This window comes from Schistocerca gregaria, chromosome 2, assembly GCF_023897955.1.
Source record: "Schistocerca gregaria isolate iqSchGreg1 chromosome 2, iqSchGreg1.2, whole genome shotgun sequence".
Lineage (NCBI taxonomy): Eukaryota > Metazoa > Arthropoda > Insecta > Orthoptera > Acrididae > Schistocerca > Schistocerca gregaria.
Genome location: NC_064921.1, coordinates 216909216 through 216931369, shown reverse-complemented (window position 1 = coordinate 216931369; position 22154 = coordinate 216909216). Strand labels below are relative to the sequence as shown.

Here is a 22154-nt window from a genome sequence, read left to right as displayed (position 1 = left end):
TGGTAACCTCCCCCTTGGCAGTCCCCTCCTGGAGATCCGAATGGGGGACTATTCCGGAATCCTTTGCCAATGGAGAGATCATCATGACACTTCTTCAACTACAGGCCACATGTCCTGTGGATACACGTTACATGTCTTTAATGCAGTGGTTTCAATTGCTTTCTGCATCCTCATGTCGTTGATCATTGCTGATACTTCCGCCTTTAGGGGCAATTTCCCACTCTTAGGACAAGAGTGCCCTGAACCTCTATCCGCTCCTCCGCCCTCTTTGACAAGGCCGTTGGCAGAATGAGCTGACTTCTTATGCCGGAAGTCTTCGGCCGCCAATGCTGATTATTTATCAAAATTTAGGCAGTGGCGGGGATCGAACCCGGGACCGAAGACATTTTGATTATGAATCAAAGACGCCACCCCTAGACCACGGGTTAAGCCTATTACTTCAAAATCATTCTTAACCGAATCCAGGTACCTTCTCCTTGGTCTGCCCCGACTCCTCCTACCCTCTACTGCTGAACCCATGAGTCTCCTGGGTAACCTTGCTCCTCCCATGCGTGTAACATGACCCCACGATCTAAGCCTGTTCGCCCTGACTGGTACATCTATAGAGTTCATTCCCAGTTTTGCTTTTATTTCCTCATTGTGGACACCCTCCTGCCATTGTTGCCATCTACTAGTACCTGCAATCATCCTAGCTACTTTCATATCCGTAACCTCAACCTTTTTGATAAGGTAACCTGAATCCACTGAGCTTTCGCTCCCATACAACAAAGTTGGTCGAAAGATTGAACGGTGCACAGATAACTTAGTCTTGGTACTGTCTTCCTTCTTGCAGAAGAGAGTAGATCGTAGCTGAGTGCTCACTGCATTAGCTTTGCTACACCTCGCTTCCAGTTCTTTCACTATGTTGCCATCCTGTGAGAATATGCATCCTAAGTACTTGACATTGTCCACCTTTTCTAACTTTGTTCCTCCTGTTTGGCACTCTTTCCCACTGACATTACTTTCATTTTGGAGATGCTAATCTTCATACCATAGTCCTTACATTTCTAATCTAGCTCTGAAATATTACTTTGCAAACTTTCAATCGAATCTGCCATCACAACTAAGTCATCCGCATATGCAAGACTGCTTATTTTGTGTTCACATATCTTAACATCACCCAGCCAGTTTATTGTTTTCAACATATGATCCATAAATAATATGAACAACAGTGGAGACAGGTTGCAGTCTTGCCTTACCCCTGAAACTACTCTGAACCATGAACTCAATTTACTGTCAACTCTAACTGCTGCCTGACTATCCATGTAAAGACCTTTAACTGCTCCCAAAAGTTTGGCTCCTATTCCATTATCTCATAGAACAGACAATAACTTCCTCCTAAGAACCCGGTCATATGCCTTTTCTAGATCTATAAAGCATAGATACAATTTCCTGTTCCACTCATAACACTTCTCCATTATTTGCTGTAAACTAAAGATCTGGTCCGGACAACCTCTAAGAGGCCTAAACCCACACTGATTTTCATCCAGTTGGTTCTCAACTAATACTCGCACTTTCCTTTCAACAATACCTGAGAAGATTTTACCCACAATGCTGATTAAAGAGATACCTCTGTAGTTGTTACAATCTTTTTGTTTCCATGTTTAAAGATTGGTGTGATTACTGCTTTTGTCCAGTCTGATGGAACCTGTCCCGACTCCCAGGCCATTTCAATTATCCTGTGTAGCCATTTAAGACCTGACATTCCACTGTATTTGATGAGTTCCAACTTAATTTCATCCTCCCCAGCTGCTTTATTGTACTGCAATCTATTGACCATTTTCTCCACTTCCTCAAATGTGATCCTATTTCCATCATCATTCCTATCCCATTGTCCCTCGAAACCTGAAACATTACTGATCGTATTTTCATCTACATTGAGAAACTCTTCAAAATATTCCCTCCATCTGCCCAAAGAATCCACAGGATTCACCAGCAGTTTTCCTGACCTGTCCAAAATACTTGTCATTTCCTTCTTACCTCCCTTTCAAAGACTGCTAATTACACTCCAGAATGGTTTTCCAGCAGCTTGACCCAAAGTCTCCAACCTGTTTCCAAAGTCTTCCCAAGATTTCTTCTTGGATGCTGCAATTTTCTGTTTGGCTTTGTTTCTTTCTTCAACATAACTTTCTCTGTCTACCTGAGTTCATGCCACTACCGACTATATTACAAAAAGGTTAGACTGCTGCTCACCTTATAGCAGAGGTGTCAAGTCACAGACAGGCACAACAAAAACCCTATTAACCCATAAGCTTCCGGCCAGAAGGCCTTCTTCTGAAACACACACACACACACACACACACACACACACACACACAAACACACACACACACACACACACACACACACACACAAAAACACTGTCTCTGGCTGCTGAGGCCAGTGGCCATGGCAGCAAGAGACAGTGGTCCTGTGTGCACACGCGCACGTGTGTGTGTGTGTGTGTGTGTGTTTGTGTGTGTGTGTGTGTGTGTGTCTGTGTTGCCTGTTTCAGAATAAGGCCTTCTGGCTGGAAGCTTACGTTTTTAGTAGTCTTCTTGTTGTGCATGTGTGTGATTCCTGCCCCATATGGTGAGTAGCAATCTACCCTTTCTGTAATATTGTTCATGCCACTTCTGTCTTATAAACAAACTATTACCTATTTTATAAAATATTGTTTACATGTTTACAAAATTGAACTTATAATTAAAAGTTGTTTCTGATAAAAGTTTGGGTAGATTATTGGGTTTTACCATAAGTAGAAATAAGTTTACGATTTACAGGCATGTGATAAAAATACATTCTCAGTTAGAAAATTAATAACTCACATTTTGTAAACAATTGCACCAGAATTATCTTGAATTATATATTTATTACTGAGGTTCACAGCACTATTTCATGTTAATAACATTACTTACACTCAGAATTATCACAATAAATAGTAATAAGCTTTGGTGACAAGCTGCTGACTAGCTATACTCACAGCTTTGTATCACCTTCTACACTAATCACAGGGATCACATTTTGAACCTGTCTGTTACACCACAACCTGTTAATCCTGTTTGGTACAGGCCCCACACACATGAGCAGTATTCTAGCTCATTTGTAGACGGATTGCACGTCCCTAGCATTTTGTCAATGATCTGAAATATTCCAACTGCTTTACTACAACTGAGCTTGCATGATCAATCTATTTCATATCCCTACTAAGTGTTACACCCAGGTATTAGTATGAGATAACAGATTCCAGTGGTAACTTATTTATATTGTATTCATAGAGTACTATGTTTATTCATCCTGTGAAGAATAAACTTTATGTTTCTGAACATTGAAAACAAAATGTCAATTTGTACACCACTTTGATTTCTTATCAAGATCTGACTGCATACTTAACACGGCTTTTTTTAGACAGTACTTTATTATGAATAACTACAAAAAGTATCTACTTACTATTAATGTTGTATGTAAGGTCATTAACATAAAACATGGACAGCAAGGGGCTCTAGCACACTATCTTGGTTCACACTTGAAGTCACTGTACATCTGTCAATGACTCCAACCAAGACAACATGTTGTGTCCTTCATATCAAGAAATCATCAGTCCACTGACAGATTTTACTTCATACCCCATCTGATCGTGATTTTCTGTAAGTAATGTACATGTTGTAGTGATTTAAATTATTTTGGAAGAAGTACTGTATCTGCCTGATAGCCTTGACCCATGGCTTTCAGTGCCAGACTGCCTTGATCCATTGCTTTCAGGATGTCATGTGAAAAGTTGTTTTCACACAATCAGTGTTTTAGGGAGTGTGGAGGTGGTCATTCTGTTTGAAATACCTTATTATGTTTGAGCTCAGAACATATTCTGAGATTCTACGAGAAGTTGCTGTTGGTGATGTCACACAACAGTTCTGTGGATCATTTCAGCTGCCCTTCTTTGTGGGTAGGTGTGACCTGTGCTTTCTTCCAACCATGGCACACCGTTTTTTGTTTCAAAAAATCTATAGTATTTATATCTAAAAACAAAGATGATGTAACTTACCAAATGAAAGCATTGGTATGTTGATAGAGACACAAACAAACACAAATACACACACAAAATTCAAGCTTTCACAACCCACAGTTGCTTCATCAGGAAAGAGGGAAGGAGAGGGAAAGACGAAAGGATGTGGGTTTTAAGGGAAAGGGTAAGGAGTCATTCCAATCCCGGGAGCGGAAAAGACTTACCTTAGGGGGAAAAAAGGACAGGTATACTCTCTCTCTCTCTCTCTCTCTCTCTCTCTCTCTCACACACACACACACACACACACACACACACACACACACACACACAGACATATCCATCTGCACATATACAGACACAAGCAGACATTTGTATGCTTTACATATGTCTGTTTTTGTTTGTACATGTGCGGATGGATACGTGTGTGTGTGTGTGCGCGAGTGTATACCTGTCCTTTTTCCCCCTAAGGTAAGTTTTTCCGCTCCCGGGATTGGAGTGACTCCTTACTCTTTCCCTTAAAACCCACATCCTTTCGTCTTTCCCTCTCCTTCCCTCTTTCCTGATGAAGCAACCGTGGGTTGCGAAAGCTTAAATTTGTGTGTGTGTGTGTGTGTGTGTGTGTGTGTGTGTGTGTGTGTGTTTGTTTGTGTCTCTCAAAATACCAACGCTTTCGTTTGGTAAGTTACATCATCTTAGTTTTTAGATATATTTTTCCCACGTGGAATGTTTCCCTCTATTATATTCAAATCTATAGTATTTGCTTCATTCAAATATACAAGTTTCTCAGGCAAGCAATTAGCATTTAATTCATTAGTTGTGCCAGAGTGTGTAAGAATTTAGTGTATTTATCCCATTGTGGTTCTACTTCCCAAATCTGATATCTAATTGCCCTAGATTTGGCCGCACTGTGCAGAGAATGTGAAATCCCGTAGAATGTCAAAAAAAATGTTCTCAGAGTCACTGTACTTAAACAATGGAAAATCCAGGATGGAATGTAACAATACCAGAGAAGGAAAGTTGCTACTCACCATACAGCAGAGACGCTGAGTCGCGATAGGCACAATAAAAAGATTCACACAATTAAAGCTTTCGGCCATTAGGGCCTTTGTCAGCAGTAGACACACACACACACACACACACACACACACACACACACGCAAACGCAACTTGCACACACATCTGCAGTCTCAGAGAGCTGAGAGCACACTGCGAACAGCAGCTCCAGTGCATGATGGGAGTGGCGACTGGGTGGGGGTAAGGAGGAGGCTGGGGCGGGGAGGGATAGTATGGTGGGACTAGCGGACAGTCAAGTGTTGCAGTTTAGATGGAGGGCAGGAGAGAAGGTGCGGAGGGGGGAGGGGGTACGTAGTGGAAAGGAGAGAAAATAAAAGACTGGGTGTGGTGATGAAATGACGGCTGTGTAGTGCTGGAATGGGAACAGGCAGGGGGATGGATGGGTGAGGACAGTGACTAACGTTAGACTGCAGATGTGTGTGCTGCTTGCGTTATGGGAGTGTGTGTGTATATGTGTCTACTGCTGACAAAGGCCTTAATGGCCGAAAGGTATAATTGTGTGAATCTTTTTGTTGTGCCTATCGCGACTAAGCTTCTCCACTGTATGGTGAGTAGCAACTTTCCTTCACTGGTATAGTCACTGTATTTATCTGCACCTATAATGAAGCGCAATTTAGCTTCAGGTATTATAACAGCAATATAGTTATATGGAAACTAAAATTATGTCATTTACAATAGTTCATAGAAGGCAAAGATGGTTATTATTATATTGCAAAGCAAGCTAAAAAAATATTTGATATGGTATTATCAGATAGAGATTACCATTAAAGATCCTTGGAGACAAGTTGATTCAAAGTAAATCTTTAAAAATAATTTTGGGTCACTGTTCATTATCTAGCAAAATGTTTTGTGGTGTGTTTGTTGCATATGAACGTTAGCAATGTCTTTTCAAAAGATATTGAGCCAGAACAAATACGGTCCCTAGTGATGCTTTGATATCACCGTGCTGAGAACCTGTATAGAAAGGACAATCTAAGTGATGCAGTAGCAAGCGTGGACTGGCTTAACTGTTTATGAAGTGTACCACTTTAGTCCTTACACAATCTTATTGAGGTTCTTTGTACCTGCCAGCATGTGGTTACATCAAACAAGGATCTGACAAAACTCATTGTGGCATTACACTGCCGTCGGAGAATTTAATGCAGATCATGCACTGTAGTCCTCAACTTGCACATGCCTCAAGGGATCATATCTGTGTGTGAGCATACATCCAGAACATTTGTTTATTCCAAATTCTGTTTGTGTGACACAGTTCAGCACTGCTTCTGAGTTGTTTTTTAACTTTGAACAGGAGTAAGGTGCTGCAATGATTTAGCACCATGTTCACTTTCAAGAGGAGTTTGGTTCCTGTCCCCTTCCAGCCATCCACATTTAGATTTCCAATCGCTCTCATTTAAGGCCAATTTTCTGGGTACCTTTGCCTTACACAAATTCCTGCTCTGTCTCTAATGACCACATTGTTGAAGAGACAGTTAACTATGATCTTCCTTTTCTACATCTGCACAGTTGGGTGGTGTAGTAAGTCTGGTAAATTTCCATGGAAGACGGGAACATTTTTGTTGCCCCTTCATGGTTGGTGAGCTCGATTATTCCAAGGACCAAATAAAAAATCAAACAATGTACAGTGTACAGTTCATTGTTGACAGCCATCTGAATTGGTCACTGTATCTCCTGCAATTGAAAATGGAGGAAACAATTTTATGCTGTTATTAAACATTTTCATTTGAAGGGTTAGACAGCCACACGTATCAAAACAGATTTGGACAAAGTTCATGCAGACTCAGCACCATCATTGAAGACCACTTACTTATGGATTAATGAATTTAAATGTGGTCAAACAAGCACTGAAGTCGAAGCACGCTCCGGTCATTGAGTTGAGGCCACCACAAAGTAAACTATTGACAGAATCGTTAATATGGTAATGCGAGACCGCCAAATAAAACTAGATAAACTGCTGAGACTGTAGACATCTCAACTGAATGAGTGCATAACATTCTGTCTGGAAAATTAGCTTTGAAGAAACTGTGTATGAGGTGGGAACCACTATTGCCCACAATCGACCAAAAGCTTGCCTGGCACAACATTTCAACACAACGTATGGCGATGTTTAATCAAATTCCGCAAGACTTTTCATGCTGATTTGTGACTTTTGATGAAACCTGGATCCATCATTATATGCTAGACTTAAAATGGCAGTCAAAGCAACAGACAGTGCACAGAACAAAGCAAAGGCCATTTTCTCAGTTGTTTTTTGGGATTCCTAAGGAGTAATCCTCGTAGATTACTTGGAAAAAGACGGGAACATAAATGAACCCTGTTATGCTTCATTGTTGGACTGTTTGAAACTTTCATGGCAAAAGTGCATGAATTCGGCTTTAAATTGGTTCCTCATCCACCCTATTCTCTGACTTAGCCCCAAGTGACTACATTTCCCACACTTGAAACTTTGGCTTGCTGGTAATAAATGTTCATAAAATGAGGAAATGGTAGTTGCATTCAATGATTATTTTGCAGAATTTGACAGAACCTATTTCCCTTGTGGAATGAAAAAGCTGGAGGATTGCTGGATCTTTTGTACATCCTTTAAAGGAAACTATTGAGAAGTAAGGTGAGTTGTTTATGAAAAAATAAAACAAACATGGTGCATGATGAAGGGTATGTTGTACCTCTGCTAAGTACACAAAATGTACATTGTGGCAATAGAATGATTCTGTAGTGAGCCACAAATGCAAGTTCTCTAAATTTTCTCAATACTGTTTCATGAAAAGAATGGCATCTTCACTCCAGGGAGCATTTACCTATCAATATGTGGAGGTTTCAGTCGCTCTTGTTACTACTTTCTGACCAAGTTCATCTGCCATTATACCAACTGAAGAACTGAAGAGCAAGTCAATTAGTAGTTAAACTTAACAGTTATGTGCTTGCCTTCAAACTCAAATGGCACTGAAGAGTTGTTAACATAATCTACTAAGCAACAGATTCAGGTACAGTCAAGTGTTAGACATCTTGAGGGACACTTTGTGACATTGTGGAATAAAAAATGGTAATCTCATATTGGGCAGATTGCTGATGCTATGGGAGTCTTTATGAACAGACCCTCTTCAGAAAACCTATGAGAATAATGAGTCACTCCAAGAACTTAACAGTTTTTGCATCACTGAAGCAGCTAAATTGTCTCAGTTTGTTCTGCAAATTCCGTTCAATTAAATGATGTTTAAACAGCCACTGAAGAAGACACCCCAAACAATGACACACCACTTCTAAACTCTTATCTCTAGTGATTAGCGACAAGATCGTGTGTTTCAACGTTGAGGAAGGACCATTGTATTTAAGTCCAGGAACACTAAACAATTTAAAACTCTCCTCTCCACAAGGAATTTGAAATGATTTGATTTAATGGTACTTTCGCAGGATTGTACAGTAGTATGTTGAAAAATCTGTGTACAATGTCCGCAAAACCTCCACATTTCTTTCAGTAAGGTTTGCTCCCATCAGCAGTAACCAGACTGATCGTGGGAGGTGTTTTTGTCCCATATACTAAAACCTGCTAAGAATTTATTGTCCCCAGAAGTTACCATAGCATTGCCATAATGAGTTAAATGGAACATTTTTTCACCTGATGATAAACTGCTGCTCAAGATGAACTATTACTGGGAGCTTACATGCTCCCACTGTGGCTTCATGACATCTAAATCTATGTTTGATAAGGTAATCATATGAAAAGTGGTCAATTAGTATACTTTCTCATACTAGCATCATCGGATATGAATTGTCTTATGATCTAAGGAAAGTATTCATAATCACTTGCTAACGTACCATTTTACAGCCAACTCCATGAGTGACAGTTGTAAGGACGCTTATTGTTTTACTAGGGTCTTTCCAAATTCAGCAGTACATCTAATTTGTGTATCATTCTCCGACCATCTGTCCTTGGAGTGTGTTTTAACACTTTTTTACCAAATCTGTTAAAAGGTTGTGTGTGTGTGTGTGTGTGTGTGTGTGTGTGTGTGTGTGTGTGTGTGTTTTGACATTCCTGAAGTACCCTATCAGTAATTTTGTCGATTAGTTTAGATGAGTTTTTCAAAGTTGCTCTTGGTTCCTTTACATCATATTATGGTTTCCAGTTTCTGATATACCCAATGGAGACGCTGACTGTAGCACTGGTTTCTAGACTCATTGGTTTCTGGACTTGCTGGAAAAGCATATTTTTGTCATTTTTCTGGTTCTTGGCAATTATACATTTGTTATGCACATTGTTGCATCATTGTGTTAAGCTCTGCTTCGCTTGATAATGAAATTGCTCAAGAGAAAAGTGGTATTAGTGTTGCTTTTGAAAAGTCTGCTATAGATGATTCTAGGAATTACATAGTGTTCAAGAAGAAAATTCGAAGAGTTGAGGTAATGAATGTTGAAGAGCCATTTAAGATTACAAGAGTTGTGAAAGCTGTTTAGAGTAAAGATTTCGATCACATTCAAGAAACTGCTGTTGGCTGAAGGTGTAGCATGTAAGCATTCATGTATAAGGCCCTTGGCTCAAAACCCACTTGTAGCAAGTTGTTTCCTTGTTCAACTTTTATTTAAAGTCTTTATCTACTGTCAAATGAGAATTTTGATTAGCAAATGAAAAATCATAATTTTTAATGGAAATGAAATCTTTTTATTTTTAAATATGAATTGCATAACAGTAAACTAAAATTTGATACAGACATGCAAAATTCCTTATTATTAAATGAAATAATCGTATACATCAAATGCACTGTTCAGCTCCAAGATGATAAGAAAAGGTATTTTAATTTCTGTTCAGTGTTTTGCATTCGTGTAGCATATTTTAATTTCTATTGAATATTTTCATGTGATTTGTACAGCAGAGTTGGTATGTGATGTGGCTGCTTTCATAAGTGGCCTTGCCTCTGGTGGTATAGGATAAATCTGTAGGACTGGACTACGGTCTCAGGTTTGAATCCTGCTTCGGGCATGGCTGTGTGTGATGTCCTTAGGTTAGTTAGGTTTAATTAGTTCTAAGTTCTAGGCGACTGTTGACCTCAGAAGTTAAGTCGCATAGTTCGGTTGGCAACAGAATGGCACTTCAGGAGGAGTGAGGAAGAACTTGGATAGGATGTCCTTCATTCCAGGGCATGATAAATAATCAGAGCCTTGGTGAAGGATATGGTTCAATTGCTCCAGTCTAGGTGATACTGGGTGCCCCTTTGTGGCTTGTTTTTGAAGTTGGTGGAAATTCAGAGGTGTGTGAGGAGATGGCATGGGGAAATCTGTTTGTGGTTTAAGCTAGGAGAGTACTGCTTGTTGTGAAGGCCTTCGTGCGTATAGCACATTGGGCAAGGGAATTCTTGTCATTGCAGATACTGTCTGTGGGTGTCTAGGCTGTATGGAAGTGATTTTTTGGTGTTCACGCGATTACAGCTGTCAAAATGTGACTACTGTTGATGGTTAGTGGGTTTAAAATGTACGTAGTTATGGATGGAGCCATCAGAGAGATTGAGGTCAATGTCCAGGAAGGTGGCACATTCGGTTCAAGAGAGCAACATCTTCAACCAATTGCCTAAACCTTGCCTCTTATAAAGAAAATACAACCACTTCCTCTCCCCAGTCTCCATCATCTCCACCCCTTCACCCCCAGAATTCCTAGTTGTCACTGTTGATGCCACCTCCGTATACACAGACCCCATGTCCATTCCAAGTGGAGTGGCACAGTGGTTAGCACACTGGACTCCTGTTCAGGAGGATGATGTTTCAAATCCCCATCCAGCTATCCAGACTTAGGTTTTCCATGAATTGCTGTAGGTAATGGCCAGGATGCCTCCTTCGAATGCACACTGCCAATTTCCTTCCACATCATTTCCTAATCTGAGCTTGTGCTCCATCTGATGATCTCATTGTCAATGGGACATTGACTTTTAATCTTCTCTTTCAACATCCCCATGACCATGCCACTGTTGAACACTACTTTTCCCAATGTCCTACAGACTCCGAACCCATTACCTCATTCCTCATACATCTTATGAACTATGTCCTCACACAAAATTACTACTTCTTTGAGGGAAATGTACATAAACAAATCAGTGGTTCAGCCATGGATGTCTGCATGGCACCTCCCTATGCCAGTCTTTTTATGGTCTGTCTAGAAGACTTTGATCTACCTGTGTGCTTAGTAGTTTAATTGGTAAATTTCTTTGTGTGTGTGTGTGTGTGTGTGTGTGTGTGTGTGTGTGTGTGTGTGTGTGTGTGTGTGTGTTGGGTGGGTGGGTGGACATGGCACCTCCCTATGCCAGTCTTTTTATGGTCTGTCTAGAAGACTTTGATCTACCTGTGTGCTTAGTAGTTTAATTGATAAATTTCTGTGTGTGTGTGTATGTGTGTGTGTGTGGGTGTGGGTGGGTGGGTGGGTGGGTGGGTGGGTGGGTGGGTGGGTGCACCTGCATTCGTGCGTGCGTGCCCACGCGTGTGCTTGCACGCACTTAGGAGGCACAGTTTTGCATTATAATAATTGCCTAGAGTAGAGTTCTGCTGACTTTGATATTCATTGGGGGGGGGGGGGGGGGTAGGAGTGCTTTTTTGGATGCAGATTGAGTTGGTGACACTTCGCTCACAACTGCAATCATTACTGGTTTCAGTCACATGGCTTGAGGCTGTTGCAAATGGGCACGCCTGAGGGAGGGGGGATATTGGGATCCAAGTGAGACCCAGCACCTCTCACATGTCCTCCATTCAGTGCATGACTGTGTCTGCCCCAGTTACAGTCTACACTGAGGCTCAGCCATCACCTGTGGTTGAGTAGGACAACGTTCCCATGTGTAGCAGGCAGAAAAAGACTTTCCCATGGGATGATCAAAAGGCCAACCAATTTTATCTGACAAACGTGTTCCAGGTGCCATCTGTGACTATAAAGTCTTGGGCCAGATGCAGTCAACTATTCTATTTAAGAGAAAGCCTCTCGGCCAGCAACATCCAGGCACTCATATAAGTGCTATTCCTGGTAGTTGGGATCTTCAATGGTAGGCTCACAAGAGGCCCTTTAGGAATACAGCTGCCAAGGAGGGAAGCACATTCAGTGTGCATATGAGAGGGAGTCATCTCAGATGAAGAATGGGCCCTTTCGGATACCATAAACAGCGGAGTCAGCCAACTCCAGGTATTGGCTCATGTTCATACTAATGATATTTGTCACTTTGAATCAGACGAGTTTCTCTCTGATTTCAGGTATCTACCTGAAATAGTAAAGACAGCCAGTCTTGCTTGCGATATGAAGACAGAACACACCATCACTAGCATCATCGATCTATTGTGCACCTATGGTACATAGCTAAGTGGAGGGTCTGAATCACAGGCTTTGATTGTTCTGCAACTGTATAAAGGATTGGTTTTCCAATTTGTCATTCAGGGTGTTTTAATATTTCATGCCACATTACATTTTCTTAACTTATCATGGTATAAACTACTTTTCAGTCTCACAGTTTAGCTCCACACCATTCATGTTAACTTATATAGTCTACAATATGTGTTAAACTTCTCTCTGCAGCCCATCCTTTCAACATTTAGTAATTTCACACTGAATAATCCATTTGGATTGTATGCTACAGTCCTTGTTCTACGCAGTAAAGGAAAAAAAATATGTCTTTGTACAGAAGCTGTTAATAAGTTATGCCCTCTTCCTCTCCTTCAGTGCAAATTCTTCTCAGCTGTTATTTGCTCCAGACCACCTTCGCACTAATAAATTTTTTGCCCTCTTTTCTTTTCTCTTTTTTCATGCTCTGAGGTCTACTTTCATCACAGTTTTGACTTATTAGTTTTCATCTTTCTGTTTTCATGTCATTTAAGAACTTAAAAAGGTTTGTTTTGTTAAGAGAAATGGCAGACAGGGTATAGGAAAAGGGTAATAAGTTGGGAATACTTATCCAGGTGTATTTGGAAATCAGACGCAAAATGTGTGCTGTAATACTGACAACAGCTGGTAATTTTGGTACTAGCATAAGATTAAATCTTCTGAGCTCTTAAATAATCATCATCATCTTCTTCTTCTTCTTCATTCAGAGGTTGTTGCACTCAGTGACCATAATTTTGATTTGTAAATAATAGATTTCAGCTGTCAGTTATCCTTTGAAATTTTTATTGGCAGATCTAGATTTTGGCTAGCAACTAGCCATTCTCAATGCACTATCCTTTTTTTGGTCAATGCATGTAATGCCCGTTGGTCTGGCTTTGTACACAGTTCATTGAATACTAATCCCCCCCCATGTGAACTGTGTATGAAGCCAGACCAACAGGCATTACATGAAACTTCCTGGCAGATTAAAACTGTGTGCCCGACCGAGACTAGAACACGCAAAGACCCAGACTTGCAGTAAATTTTACACATAATTTCAAATCTTTTTGAAACTTTCACACACTGACTTACTCGATGTAATGATGAAAGAGTAAAAAAAGTTGGTCACTTTCAACATTTTTGCTGTTTACACAGTAAAACTGTTGCATCTGGCAAGACTTTTTAATTACCTGTATACAACTAACTGTATTATGTAGATAGAGTGTCACAGTGTATTTTGCAGACAGTGTTCACATATAGTACTGAATATAAGTGCAAAGTTATGTTATTGTACAACTCCGTATTTCAGGAGATTGACATCAGAAACACTGAGATATGTGAAAAACTGTTGTATTGTGGATGACATTTCAATTTATTACTTCTTAGATACTAATTCTATTCACAACACACTTAGCACATGGTATCCACATATGCCACTGAATGTATGTACAAAATTATATCGCTGTACAGCACAGAGAGAGGGGGGAGTGGGAGATGGACAGAGAAAGGGAAGAGGAGGAGATGGACAGAGATGGGGGGCTGGAGGAGCTGGACAGGGGGGGGGGGGAGGGTGGCAGGAGGAGATGGACAGGGAGAGGGCAATGTAGGAAGGGGTGGCCACAGAGAGGGGCAGTGAAAGAGGAGGTGGCCAGAGATAGGAGAAAGATGAAGTGAAATAAATGCATACCGAGACAACAGTGGGTACACAGCTAGTTATAAATTTTATGAAATTTTATACTTCAAAAGTGTAATCAGTGTTACAGGAGAGAGAAATTGAATAGAGAGAAAACATTGAACCACAATGAAATACCATCCACTAATTGTATGTACAGATATTTGGCATTTAATCTTAACAGTACAGTGGACATTGCATCTTTTGCTCAGTGTTTTGTAAATGCCTGTGTACCATTATGATAAACCATTTTTAAGTAGCATTTTTTTGTGATTTGTCACATCAGGAAATCTTTCTGTTTCAGGATACACACTGGTGCTGTGCCGTATGTATGTACCATTTGTGATAAATCATTCAAACTTAAGACTGTACTAAGGGAACATATTCATGAAGAACATGGTCCTTCCAAAAGAAAGTGTCCCGAATGCAGTCATACTTGCAAGACATTTGATGCACTTGCTTCTCACTGGAAACAAAAACATGCCTCTGGGTGGGTCCATAAAAATTCTAGCGAAGGTCATTCAGTGCATAGTAATGAAGAAATTCCCAGTTTATCCGTAGAATGGAGAAATAACCATGCCATTAAGTGGGCAAATCCAAAAACTCGCAGAAAACGGGAAAGAATCAATATTGCTCTATTAGAAGCGTTGGCAGATTTATCATCACTTACAGAATATGAGGATAGAGTGAACAATGACAGTGAAGAATTAGCTGTGTGTAATAACAAATGTATTTCACAAATGGAATTACTTTCTCAAGGTATCCCTGGAAATTACTCTTCTCTGGATTTATCATCTTTGGCCAGCAGATCAGATGAGGAACTGCATGTGGCTTCAACAGATACGGTGAAAGTAGAAATAAATTAAAAGAAGACTGCATGTTTCTGGTGAGCACTGTAAAACATAAAACATGGACGATCGTGTATGCTTCTGGTGGGCATTGTAAAATGAAAAACATATGGATGCTCCAAAGGCAAAGAAAAATATGGTACTTAAACAGAATGAATTAGATAACATGTCAAGTATTTCTGAAGTATTCAGCGTGAAATACAACAACGCAGGTGGAAAGAAAAATTAACTGGGAAAAGAGCCATGAACATGGAAAATAAAACTGTTTCAGAAGAATATACAAATCATCAGCAAAAAAAGAAAAAGAAAATGGAACATAGCACAGGCTTGGAGAAGTTGAAGTCTGCCATTCTCACAAAAGTACTGCATGTGACACTCATTAACAGCTTGCCTGCAGAATAAAATAATGTTGCACAACTGCACAGAAACTAGTGAAAAAGCACCATTAAGTGAGGAATAAACACAGTAACAACTGATAGGTACTGGAAAAGTAGCAGTATGGATGCAAAGTATCAAGAAATAAAAGAATCACCAACTGGTTCAAATAAACTTGGACTTATGTGAAACACATTACTGAATAAACTACTTTATTTTCTTATGAGTAAGACAGGAGAGGATAGTGAAACAGGTCCCTTTTGAAAGTCAAACTGTGATAAAGAATATTTACCTGACTCAAAATTACAAAGTTTGTGGCAGTTAGTTGGTATGGGACACCTACCATATCAACAACCACTCAGAAAATGAGCTTGGTTATGCCTTCCATTCTGTTGACTGCTGTTGTATTGCTCTGCTAAGCAGAAGTGAAGAGAAAAGTGATAAGACTATTGCCATCCTCCTGAAAAAACAATGTACTGCACATTAACCAGCAGTGTGCGATTGTGTCTGGAATGAAAGGCCTACCTACTAATGCCGCAGACAAATTGTGTGCTCAGACAAATGTTAACCCTTTTTCAGGTGCATTTTTTTGCGATCCTATTAGAATTGTGATCAGCGGACTATATTTATTTTTTGATAATTTTATTTTTGTGATTTAGGACCAAAAACTATGGTGGTACATATATCATTACAGCACCTTTATGAGGTGTTAAAACAGTGGTTGCAAATGGATTTTCCTTTTGTGAGCTGTTATGTGTTCCTTTTGTGAGCTGTTATGTGTTGCCATTACATGTAAAAAATAATAAAGTTTTTATTTGATGTTTTCTTTTACTTTATTTAAAAAGTTTACTTACTGCAATATGAATAGAAACTTTATCACAACAATAATGGTATGATCTGATACAAGTCACAATAATGTATATTGCAGAAGTGAAGATTGTTGTAGCAGTTTTCATACATTTGGTGCATTGTACTACCACAAGACATCAGGCATAAACAGAGGTGGTAAGCCATATTCCAAAAAGCTTTGGGAAACCCATAAGGTGGTGGTAAGTACACTTCCGAAGGACCACAAACGACAGACTAATTTTGTGGTAAGTATACAGAAACTGCTTTGGTGGTAACCATACTTCCCAATAACCACTAGAACACTATTGTTTGGTGAGATATATACTTTCCACAGTCCTGAAGGCTATATTTTACAACAAACAAAAACTACAGCTGGTGCAGCAGAGTGCCACTAGATGCCAGGAGTGTACAGAAGTGGTAACACATATCCCTTAAACACTGTGAAGAAATACATTTAGTGGGAAATATATCCCCAACATCCCGCGAAAGGGTTAATTGACACAGACCCCTCCCGTGCTTGACTGCCAATCACAGTGCTATTTTGATTGAGGTATAACTAATGATGTTATGACTATGTGCTGTCCCTTCATCTACGAAAGTTTGATATAACAACAATATTACAAAAAGGATAGCATGCTGCTTGCCATAAAGAGGAGACACAACAGGCACAACAAAAGGACTGCTATACATTCAAGCCTTTTTGGCCAAAAGGCCTTCTTCTGAAGTAAAAAAACATGGTGTACAGCAATCTACAAATTTTCAGAATAATGTTATTCCATCCTGGGATTTCCATTACTTGATACAGTTTGACAGTGTATTGGTAATTTTGTGAGTATCCTCAGGTTCACATAATTTGCAAAAGAGTATGGTAACGAAAGGAAAATTCTTTCCTATGGTCGCAATCCCATATTGTCTTAAAATTCAGTTAGTGATTTTCTCAATCGTCCAGACAACCAGCAATGCTATTGAAGTAGGCAATCAACAAAATTAGTGAATTGCTGTGTTCCGCATTAGCAGTTATACTTAAAATTAACAGTTTCCAGTATCAATAAGCCATATGATTATTTCCCAGGTAATCTGATTGTAAACTTTTCATCAATCAAGAGCTTGTATTTCTTTCTGCCCTTGAAACACAAAGTTATTCTTTTATAAATACTCAAAATCTGAGTTTTTATAAAGTCAAAGATATACTTCTGACTCCTGTCACTTACCAAAATTAAACACCCTTTTCATATGCATCTAACAAGTTGGTAAAAATTTCATAAGAGACACAAGTGAAATAATCTTCTTCTTGGATATACATGTCTTATGTTTCATAAGACACTTTTGCTTGGTTTATTATGATCAATGTTAAGACACAACAACAGAAATATTATGAAAAGGGTAGATACCTACTCATTGTACAGATAACATACTGAGTTGCAGACAAGCACAAGAAAAAGATTGTTACACACTGAGCTTTTAGTCAAAACTTCTTTCAGAAAAGAAAACAAACACACAAAAACACAAGCAAGCACACCTCAAGCAGACATGACTGCTCTCTCTGGTCACTATAGCCGAATGCAATGACTACCAACCAGCTATCCACCAGGATCAAGAGCCATCACCAAACTGTGGCCAAGAGTGAAGAACACCAACCTGTGGCACAACATGCAGCTGAACATAATATGTTTGATTTCAATGGCTGCTTCACAAGCCAGGCCGTGTGGACCCTCCCCTCCACCACTTGCTTTTCTCAACTGCGCAGATAGGAGGTATACTTACAATACATTCTCCACTACCTGCCTGAACAGTTTGGTTTCAGCACCGAGCATTCCACTACCCAACAATTCCTGCAATTTGTAGAACAAGGAACAGAGTTCTTGGACATAGAGAAAGCATTTGACCACATCTAGCATGTTGGCCTAATCTATAAACTAGATCAGTAAGGTGCTCGGTTCATGTAATCTGGATCATTGACTCCTTCTTTACAGGATGCCAGTTCTTCATAAGGAATGGAGACTAGTCCATCCAGAGATAGCAGATTGAGGCAGGAGTCCTGAAATGCTTGGTTGTAGGTCCTGTCCTTTATACTATATACATAAATGACATTCCAAGGCAGATTGTTAGAGAGACTGCTATCTATGCCAGTGATACTGCCATATACAAAAGCAGTCACATCCTCCTCCATATACACCACCACCTACAACAACACCTCAACAAAGAAAATAAAAATCATTGGAAAATAATTACCAACCCCATGAAGTGCCAGGCAAACTATTTCAATCCCAAAATCAAGTTCCCTGATCATAACTCACCATTGACAACAGAGAATTGACATGGAGAAGCTCAATAATATACTTGGCCATGAAATAGATCGACACCTGATGTGGAACAGGCATCTCACCACCGCAGCAAACAAAGGCTGTGCACTTTTCTGTAGATTGTATCCCATCCTGAAAGGTGACGGATTAATCATACTGTGCAAACTCTTCCTCTGGTGCCAGCTCATATTTCTAGTCATCTTGTATGGCTCGGCGATGTGGTCTAAGGTGTCAGACAGAGCACTAACCAGGCTGCACTGTCTTCAGAACAAAGTTTTCCGTGTCATTTCAGGTGCTGGTAGATATGCCCACAACACACATGTAAGAGACTTTTTAGGCCAACTAACTATTTACAGTCTTATTCAGAACAAATCTACAAAATTTTACAAAACAACGCAAATTTCACCCCACTTTCTCATACAAAATTTAGGACATGAACCACCAGAAGTATCACACAGATGTCGAAAATTAACCCTTTTGCATCACTTTAGGGACCAATAACACACATACAAAAGATGAACACAAATTTACACACACTGAAAAAACACACACAATCCCAATCCCTCATCTTCATGAAATTCCCTAGCACATTCTGAAGTCACACAGGCAGAGCCCAGTGGCACTTCAAACACACACACACACACACACACACAAAAACAGAGCCTCATCATCACCACTTACAAAATTATCCCGATGTAGTTGCCCTCCATTGACCTGCTGTCGTCGACTTCCCTGACATAAGATACTGATGTCGTTATCTACTGTATATATCTACACATCAGATGGAGCAGACATATTCACTGTAATGGCAACTAAATTTCGGGTTGTAATAATAATTAATTTTGATTTTTTGCACAATCGATCACCCTTCATTTGGAGCTGCGTTTCCGAAGACAATACAGTTAATAGCATCTTTAGGTGTTATTTATTATTTCTACTTCATATTTCTGATGCTACGACTTATCTGCACTGTTTCTGATTTTGTATATTTCTGTCAGATTAGAAGTGAAATGTTAAGTAGCTATTAAGTCACAATTTACGCTTCATAATATTACATAATCGAACGTTCTGTCATCGAGAGATACAGTTTGCAGCTTGCCTATGATTATCATTGACTAATACACATGCTATTGTAGAAATCATTTTAGTGTCTTACTAACAACATTTAATAATAATTAAATGATCATGAATGATTGTGTTTTATATACAGAAAAAGGAGGGTTAATCCTAAGCTACTCACAGCAATTATGGCAGCTAAAATGTCTGTGATATTATAGTTCATCGCTGTGGTCCATTACTATACTTAGATACAGTCACTCAAACTTCATATACTTTTACTTTCACAAAGCTAAGTGCCAAATTCCATTCTTATATTCATTTTAACATCCCTTCATGCAGTGGTTATATTGGCCTCAGCTTACAGTAACATACTTTTCCCACACCCTCTACCCAACAGTTTCCCCCTGTCCTGTCACCTCCTCCTAATTCATGTTCTCTCACCTTCATTGTGCACAGCTCTCTGCCAAGGCACCCACTGATATTTTTCTCTTTCTCTGCTCCTCCTCTTTGGTGGTGGAGTGTTTGTGTCTGTCAGTAGTGGTTTATCTTGTAGTGAAGTCGAAGTAGATACTCCGTGCGAATTGGTATGGGTGGAGGTTATACTTAACAGCCAAGCTAAGTTAATAATTGGCTCCTTCTACCGACCCCCAGACTCCGATGATATAGTTGCTGAACAGTTCAGAAAAAATTTGAGTCTCATAACAAATAAATACCCCACTCATATGGTTATAGTTGGTGGGGACTTCAACCTTCCCTCGATATGTTGGCAAAAATACATGTTCAAAACTGGTGGTAGGCAAAAAACATCTTCAGAGATTGTCCTAAATGCTTTCTCCAAAAATTATTTCAAGCAGTTAGTCCACGGACCCACGCGAATTGTAAATGGTTGTGAAAACACACTTGACCCCTTAGCCACAAACAATCCAGAGCTAATAGAGAGCATCATGGCTGATACAGGGATTAGTGATAACAAGGTCGTTGTAGCTAGGCTAAATACCGTTTCTTCCAAATCCACCAGAAACAAACGCAAAATAATTTTATTTAAAAAAGCAGATAAAGTGTCACTAGAAGCCTTCCTAAGAGACAATCTCCATTCCTTCCGAACTGACTATGCAAATTTAGACGAGATGTGGCTCAAATTCAAAGATATAGTAGCAACAGCAATTGAGAGATTCATATCTCATAAATTGGTAAGAGATGGAACTGATCCCCCATGGTACACAAAACAGGTCCGAACGCTGTTGCAGAGGCAACAGAAAAAGCATGCGAAGTTCAGAAGAACGCAAAATCCCAAAGATTGGCTAAAATTTACAGACGCGCGAAATTTGGCACGGACTTCAATGCGAGATGCTTTTAATAGGTTGCACAACGAAGCATTGTCTCGAAATTTTGTAGAAAATCCAAAGAAATTCTGGTCGTATATAAAGTACATAAGCAGCAAGACGCAGTCAATACCTTCACTGCGCAGTGCCGATGGTACTGCTACCGACGACTGTGCCGCTAAAGCGGAGTTATTGAACGCAGTTTTCCAAAATTCCTTCACCAGGGAAGACGAATGGAATATTCCAGAATTCGAAACACAAACAGCTGCTAGCATGAGTTTCTTAGAAGTAGATACCTTAGGGGTTGCGAAGCAACTCAAATCGCTTGATACGGGCAAGTCTTCAGGTCCAGATTGTATACCGATTAGGTTCCTTTCAGATTACGCTGATACAATAGCTCCCTACTTAGCAATCATATACAACCGCTCACTCACCAATAGGTCTGTACCTACAGATTGGAAAATTGAGCAGGTTGCACCAGTGTTTAAGAAGGGTAGTAGGAGTAATCCATCTTACAACAAACCTATATCATTGACATTCGTTTGCAGTAGGGTTTTGGAGCATATACTGTAGTCAAACATTATGAATCACCTCGAAGGAAACGATCTATTGACATGTAATCAGCATGGTTTCAGAAAACATCGTTCTTGTGCAACGCATCTAGCTCTTTATTCCCACGAAGTAATGGCCGCTATCAACAGGGGATCTCAAGTTGATTCCGTATTTCTAGATTTCCGGAAAGCTTTTGACACCATTCCTCACAAGGGACTTCTAATCAAGCTGGAGGCCTATGGGGTACTGTCTCAGTTGTGCGACTGGATTCGTGATTTCCTGTCAGGAAGGTCGCAGTTCGTAGTAATAGACGGCAAATCATCGAGTGAAACTGAAGTGATATCAGGTGTTCCCCAGGGAAGCGTCCTGGTACCTCTGCTGTTCCTGATCTATATAAATGACCTGGGTGACAATCTCAGCATTTCTCTTAGGTTGTTCGCAAATGATTCTGTAATTTACTGTCTAGTAAAGTCATCCGAAGACCAGTATCAGTTGCAAAGTGATTTAGAAAAGATTGCTGTATGGTGTGGCAGGTGGCAGTTGGACGCTAAATAACAAAAAGTGTGAGGTGATCTGCATGAGTTCCAAAAGAAATCCGTTGGAATTCAATTACTCAATAAATAGTACAATTCTCAAGGCTGTCAATTCAGCTAAGTACCTGGGTGTTAAAGTTACGAACTACAGTTGGAAAGATCACATAGATAATATTGTGGGGAAGGCAAGCCAAAGGTTGCATTTCATTGGCAGCACACTTAGAA

The 22154-nt window shown here is 39.8% G+C and overlaps 1 protein-coding gene across 2 annotated transcripts in view; it reads left to right on the top strand.

Moving 5' to 3' along the window:
* The window catches only part of LOC126336710 (zinc finger protein 501-like), a 99984-nt gene extending 83866 nt beyond the window's left edge, over window positions 1–16118 (top strand). For both annotated transcript variants that reach the window (XM_050000679.1, XM_050000678.1), the window contains one exon: window positions 14393–16118. In XM_050000679.1, the coding sequence (XP_049856636.1) occupies window positions 14393–14954 (562 nt within the window). In that variant the 3' untranslated portion in view covers window positions 14955–16118. The remainder of the gene's footprint in view (window positions 1–14392) is intronic.
* The last annotated feature ends 6036 nt before the right edge of the window (window positions 16119–22154 follow it).